Source organism: Hypomesus nipponensis, chromosome 13 (assembly GCF_054491055.1).
Source record: "Hypomesus nipponensis isolate SF chromosome 13, ASM5449105v1, whole genome shotgun sequence".
Classification (NCBI taxonomy): Eukaryota; Metazoa; Chordata; class Actinopteri; order Osmeriformes; family Osmeridae; genus Hypomesus; species Hypomesus nipponensis.
In genome coordinates, this window is record NC_140373.1 from 10197011 (window position 1) to 10204154 (window position 7144).

Consider the following 7144-nt stretch of genomic DNA (forward strand, 5'->3'; position numbering starts at 1 on the left):
CTCTAATTGGTGGGAGAGGCAGATAGGATTACTGGCAGACTGATTCCGAGCTTCGTCAGGCTGACATAACGCAAACAAACACTTTTACAACATCCAGAGTCCCTCGGTTCACAAGAGGGAATCACTTGTGTGACTGTGTGTGTCTGTAGGAGAGAGACAGAGAGAGACAGAGAGAGAGAGAGAGAGAGAGAGAGAGAGAGAGAGAGAGAGAGAGAGAGAGAGAAAGAATCATAAAACTAAGACAGACAGTATGAACTGAAATGAAGAAATGAAATGAAGAAAGAAAGGAAAAGAAAGAAAAGAAAAGAAAAGAAAAGAAAAGAAAGAAAAGATAATATGTGCAACCGATTTGTGACATCTGTGAATGATTAAACTTCAGGTAGCTCCCAGAAGCACATGTTGTCCCCATAACAGCCAAAGGTACATGTCCACAACTCCTCCAAGCCAAATAAACAGTCACAGGACAGGCGTTGTCAGGGCAGCACACGTGGCCTGCATCCCCCAAGCACTGGCATGGGAGGACACACAGCTCCACACACACAGTTAAGAACAATTAAACACACACAATCATACAGTGGTATTTACAGAAATGAGTCCAAATTGATTGGAGGCAACTCTTTGTGTGTGTGTGTGTGTGTGTGTGTGTGTGTGTGTGTGTGTGTGTGTGTGTGTGTGTGTGTGTGTAGGAGGTGGGGATTTGGTAGACATAAAACCACTGTAATATGTTGAGACATTTCTGGGGATTGCTATAGATCTATCCATAGAGTTCCCAGTGTACAAACCAGAGAGGAACATTGGAATCAAATCAACTAGAAGTGCAAGTGATTCTCCACAGTACACTCTGTAAGGTCCGACCGTGGGCTCTTCCACTAGAGATAGTTCCAAGGCTGATGTCTCCCCCTATTGGTACGACTGTGTCACAGTGATGGACCAACATCATCACTGTTGGAACTATTGTACTCTACATATTATACTGTCACTTTAATAAAACAAAACAATATATTTTCAGTGAGTATGATGGATTTGCATGTTAAATTGGGGGGGGGGGGGGGGGGGTACGACGACTAGGTAAATCAATAAAGGGTTCCCTAAGAAAGCCTTCGATTTATGGCATCACGTCCAACTTTATAGAAGGATTGTGCTCCTAGGCAACATAGATAGCTATTATGCACTTGCACTTGTACTTTAATACACTAATGTATTATTTAATATTCATATATCTAGAGAAAGAGAATATGGCACAATATTCAGCTGGAGACAGAGAGAACGTGTGTGTGTTCGTGTGTGTTGAGGGGGTTGGGGGGGGGGGTCAGATTCCTATAGTTTGGAGGTTGGCTTCATGGTCTCTCCACCAATCACCTTGGACTTGCGGCGGCATTGCAATTCACGTATAAAGTGAGCTTGCAAGGGATTTCGGTTCAAAGCACGCACACGTTCTTGGAGATACATTTTGGAGACGCGGACGGAACACTTTCCCTCTGCCTGCAAACGTTTTTAGTGAATTTACAGCTGTTTGTTTCGAGACAAACGGCTGCAGAGAAAATCGAGGTTGTAATCCATTCGCTCAGACACATGCGTAAAAATACCTGCTCTCAAGACTTCTTTACGCAGTTGACAGCCACTTCGCAGGAGCAAAGTACTGAGTCTAACTTTTTGCATACTTTTGTTGAATTGAAAAAACTCCGGGAAGCCTATTTTTCACGCGTGCAAAATACGTCTTGAGGATTCTGCCTCAAGAACTTGACCCTTTTCCCTTTTTCAATTGTAATTGTTCAACTAAAGTTTTCGCATGAATCTACTCGACCCATACCTGAAAATGACAGAGGAACAAGAAAAATGTCTCTCTGACGTCCCGAGTCCGAGCATGTCCGAGGACTCTGCCGGATCTCCCTGCCCGTCTGGTTCTGGCTCCGACACCGAGAACACTAGACCGTCAGAAAACGGTTTGCTGGGTCCGGACAGCCACCTTGGCGAGTTCAAGAAGGACGAGGAGGACAAATTCCCGGTGTGCATACGTGAGGCGGTGTCCCAGGTGCTGAAGGGTTACGACTGGACACTCGTGCCCATGCCAGTCCGCGTTAACGGATCTAGTAAAAATAAGCCCCACGTGAAGAGACCGATGAACGCGTTTATGGTTTGGGCACAAGCAGCGCGGAGGAAGTTGGCGGATCAGTACCCACATCTCCACAACGCGGAGCTGAGCAAGACCCTGGGGAAACTCTGGAGGTGAGTCGGTCCCTCAATGTCGTCTATCGCTCCTGCCTCGTTACTCTCGCTCTCGGGTTAGAATTTGCGCACGGATTTGACGTGGAGAGGTTGTGGAGGTTAAACTGATAGTACTGTGGATGATTGAGATGTTATGGTGTTATTCAACAGTGCTTAACTGATTACAAAAGAAAAACAAGATGTGCATTTAAACGTTATATGTAAATATTTATGTTTGTATTTTACTTGTAGACTACTCAACGAGGGAGAAAAGCGTCCATTCGTGGAAGAGGCGGAGCGCCTCCGGGTTCAACACAAGAAAGACCACCCGGACTACAAGTACCAGCCCCGGCGAAGAAAGTCGGTAAAAAACGGTCAGGGCGAGTCGGAGGACGGTTGCGAGCAGACTCATATATCGCCCAACGCCATCTTCAAAGCGCTCCAGCAGGCGGACTCCCCTGCCTCAAGCATGGGAGAGGTGCACTCCCCTGGCGAACACTCAGGTGAGATAAGACAGGATAGCTACCCCGGAGTTGGAATCAAACAACCCCAGACTATTTGATTTAGGTCTAGTCAGGTGTCAAGGAATGTGTGAAAGTCAGTTAAGCCAGCATATGTCATATGTAAAAAACAATTCAAAAAATCGGATTTTAAGAATTCCAACTGCTGGGATATGTTATCAACACAATATATTGAATCAGCTCAGCTCCTTCAAAAAAATAAAAACACAGTTGTAGTCTGCTCATTTACATAGATTAGAATATTTTCCACTCTTGTGGGCCTGTTGCATCAGACAATGTTAAGCATCTGTACATAAGCCTAACCCTCCCCTCTCTCCCTCAGGGTCCCAGGGCCCCCCCACCCCTCCCACCACCCCAAAGACCGACATCCAGACGGGCAAGCTGGACCTGAAGCGAGAGGGACGCCCGTTACCTGACAGCACAGGCCGCCAGCTCAACATCGACTTCCGGGACGTGGACATCGGTGAGCTGAGCAGCGACGTAATCTCCCACATCGAGACGTTTGACGTCAACGAGTTCGACCAGTACCTCCCCCCCAATGGCCACCCGGGGGGGCCGGTCTCCTACACGGGCAGCTACGGCCTCGGCGGTGCCGCGGTCAGCCAGCCGACAGGTGGCGCCGCCTCCTGGCTCACTAAGAGCCAGAGCCAGGGTCAGGGCCAGCAGAGCCAGCTCTCCCTGACCACCCTGGGGAGCAGCAGTGGGGACCAGGGCCCCCCGACCCAGAGGCCCCCCAGCACCAGCACCCCCACACACATCAAGACAGAGCAGCTGAGCCCCAGCCACTACAGCGAGCAGCAGCAGTGCTCCCCCCAGCACGCGGCCTACGGCTCCTTCAGCCTGCAGCACTACAGCTCCGCCTCCTCCCCCTACCCCTCCATCACCCGGGCGCAGTACGAGTACTCCGACCACCAGGGCGGCGCCACCTCCTACTACAGCCACGCAGCCGGCCAGGGCTCTGGGCTCTACTCCACCTTCAGCTACATGAGCCCCAGCCAGAGGCCCATGTACACCCCCATCGCTGACCCCACAGGGGTCCCCTCCATCCCCCAGAACAGCCCACAGCAATGGGACCAGCAGCCGGTGTACACACAGCTAACCAGGCCTTAAAGGGGACTGGGCACACGCACACACACACACACACACACACACACAGCCAGAGTGACACTGCAGAAGGAGACTCATATCATATCATTCCGTCATCCTTCTCCCTGTAGGAACAGACACTTGAATTCACATCAGAGGAGGAGAGGACTCAGAGCTGGACTTGAACCACCTGACATGAGATCCGATTGGCTCACACCGTGCCTTTTATATTGCGTAATGAGGAAATTTATATATTTGTAGAGAGAAGAGAGCAGTCCTCTGTGAGGACGTATCGATTGTTGATATTTTTGTAGGTACTGTGTATGTTTTTTTTCTGTAATTTGTTGGGGGGGGGCCTACCATGGATTTGTAGTTAACTAAGCTTTATATATGTTCTGTCTCCATGCAGCAACTGAACAGTCAAGCAGTGTAGCAGTTTAGGGCTTCAACTCTTTGGTGGAATTTTTTACAGACAGTACAGTTAGTTTGAATTGCCTTTGCTTTTGCATTCCTGTAGTGCATCGTGCTTGCATTTGGTGCCATTTCAGTCTTAGTTGCTTCTGTATTTGTGCCGTAAAAGAGTGTTTATTAAGGTGATTACAGATGATGTACAGGGTCAGGTTGTGAAGGAACAGACGTTTGAGCTCAGATTTGTGTTTCTAAGATTTCAGCCTTTTGCACCATCCGTGCCTAGCATGTTTGAGGTCTGGTGAAATGGGATGTTGGTGTGTGTGTGTGTGTGTGTGTGTGTGTAGTCCACAGCTGAAATTATACTTACCGTCCGACAGCATGTGTTTGACAGAAACAGGAAATCACCTTTGACCCTCGGGTGTCCCCCTTCAGTCTGCCTCTATTCTAGGGTCAATTTACACACACACACACACGCACACACACACACACACACACATCCTTCACCAGTCCCCCCCCCACCCCTCCTTTCCCCAACCTATACTTAACCTTTTAATTTATTTATTAGCTTTAATTTTATTCTAAAGTAATTAAAGTATTCTTTTTATTCTTTGAAACATTATATAATTAATTAGTGTCCCTTACAAAGTTACCTTGGATATAAAATGTCTTTAATAAACCGGTATTTTAGCCAAGGGGGGTACGTAAAAATGTTGTCAAACTGTTCTCTTCTTGTTTATTTATCTATGTAAATGTCTTTATTTTAAATGTTTATTTGTCTTTTATTTTCTATTTAGTTAATGGATTACTGTTATGTGAGTTTCTTACCTTGGAGTTCAGAACTATGCCGTAAGAACTGGAAAAGTTGTTATTTCGCAATGCGTTTTAGTACCCTTTATGTTATGCTGTTAGCTACAATATTTGTGTTATTCACGGTACCAATATCACTTTCTGATCTGTATTTTCTATGGCCCATTTTCTTTTTCTAGCCTAACATGTTTTTGTTCTGTTTTAAAAGAAGTGTATCTTTTGTATTGTCTTTGCAATAAAAGAGAAAGTACTCTAAGCTAAAGCTCATTGACTTTGTTACGACAATAAATAGAAAGATATTATCCTGAGCATCCTACAGCACAGTCTTGTTTGCTGCTGACAGGTCATGTGGGAAAACACAGATATAGTAGAACAGCCCAATCAACCCAGTTTACAACTTGTGAGTAGTTAGAGGTGAATATTAACGAGTTCTAGAGACCACAGTACGGAGACCGGGGGGACAAGAGAGAGGAGGAGAGAGAGAGAGGAAGAGAGCGAGGGAAAGGCAGGGGGGCGGGAGGGTTGAGCCCTCAGAAGCCTTGTTTTTCTCCTTTTTATGTTCTTGTTCTTTCTCTTCCATCAGCTGTAACAGTGGGGGGGTGGGGTGGGGGGGGCACTCTGCAGTCTGAATGTTGTTAGACTCAGGGGATGCTGGGTTGGGATGGGGGTTGGGGGGTGGGAGGGGTGTGGGGGTGGGAGGAGGAGAAGAAAAGAAGCAAAAAATAACGAGGGTTTCTCTGGGTTTTAAGGTGGGGGAGTGTGTTCCTCTGATCCCTGCTCTGGGGGTCTTCAGGGCTGGCATGTGGCAGCAGCAGGAACCCCTGACGAGATGCCCCTCTTCAGGGACAACACCGCCATGTTCCCCCAGCTCCTTGACACACACTTCTCCCACATTGGGAACAGGTTGGGGAACAGAAACCCACGGATGAACTGAGCCCGTTCTGGATCTGTTTCGATGATGTGGAAGGAATGGAGATTTTAGACTTGAGATACACAGAGCCAGGGAGAGCCAAGTCATGCTAAGGCTGTAACTGCCATGACTTCATCATCGTCACGCTCATCACTATTGTCCGTTTCTTTCTAGCAACCCTTATTTTCATTTACTTACATTTAAATGTTATTCATAATATATGTCATTTTATTCAAATAATCTCACCACATGTCATAAATCTTTGCGTCTGGTAGCCTTATGACGTTACAACCGTAAATGTCAACAACATTGTTTGGTTAAACCTGATTGGCCCAGCCCCTATCAATGTTCATTATCAGTCATTTACATATCTGAGGTGGATGTTAAGTCTGCATGTGCAAAACCATGCAAAGCCTGATGTTTACAGAACCTTCTGCCATAACAGGATCATTTGAGACAGACACCACCTTGTGATGTGGAACCCCTTTCACTTTTCACCTGTCAACAACTTCAGCTGGTTGCAATCCCACTTTCTTAGCTGCAAACATTGAATATTTGCTATTGCATCAGTGGAACACTTACGTTTGATTGGTTGATTGGGGTGGGAGGAGGATGCCGACGGTTTGTTTTGAGTCGTGTGATTGGATGGCATGTGTCGGGCCCTTTGGAATTGGTTCCCAGACAGGAAGGAACGAGTGGGAGCGGGGGGAGAAAAAAACAGAGAACATTTGTATTAAGGAGCGAGGCTTGAAATGGAGGGAGGATAGAGGGATGACTTCAGTCAGACAGAGCAGGGCATAGAGTGATTGGGAGAAGGAGAAAGATAGAAACCAACAGAACCAGAGAGAGAAGGAGAGACAGCAAGAGATGAAGCAAGAGAGAGAAGGAAAGACAGTTGGAGAAAAAGACAGACAGAGCAAGAGAAAATAAAGAGAGAAGAGATGGAGAGAAAGAGAGAGAGAGAGAGAGAGAGAGAGAGAGAGAGAGAGAGAGAGAAAGGGAGACAGATGAGAAAGCCATCAGAGCTCTGGTTCTCCAGTGACGGAGGAGGGGAGCAGCAGCACTTAGCAGCAGACAGATGACATGTTTCACATGAGCGCCATGCCAAATCACATGAGGGGCGCAGGCTCAGTCAGCGCTGAACAGTAACATAAAACGAATGACCCCACCCAGTTAGCAGACACAAAGACTGCCATCCTAGCCA

General features: G+C 47.0%; 1 protein-coding gene across 1 annotated transcript; it reads left to right on the forward strand.

Annotated features, from left to right (window-relative positions):
• Positions 1-1436: 1436 nt before the first annotated feature.
• sox9a (SRY-box transcription factor 9a) lies at positions 1437-5286 on the forward strand. Its single transcript, XM_084671090.1, has 3 exons — positions 1437-2226; positions 2458-2708; positions 3049-5286. The coding sequence occupies exons 1-3, from the start codon at positions 1790-1792 to the stop codon at positions 3834-3836; spliced, it is 1476 nt and encodes a 491-aa protein (XP_084527216.1). The 5' UTR covers positions 1437-1789; the 3' UTR covers positions 3837-5286.
• The last annotated feature ends 1858 nt before the right edge of the window (positions 5287-7144 follow it).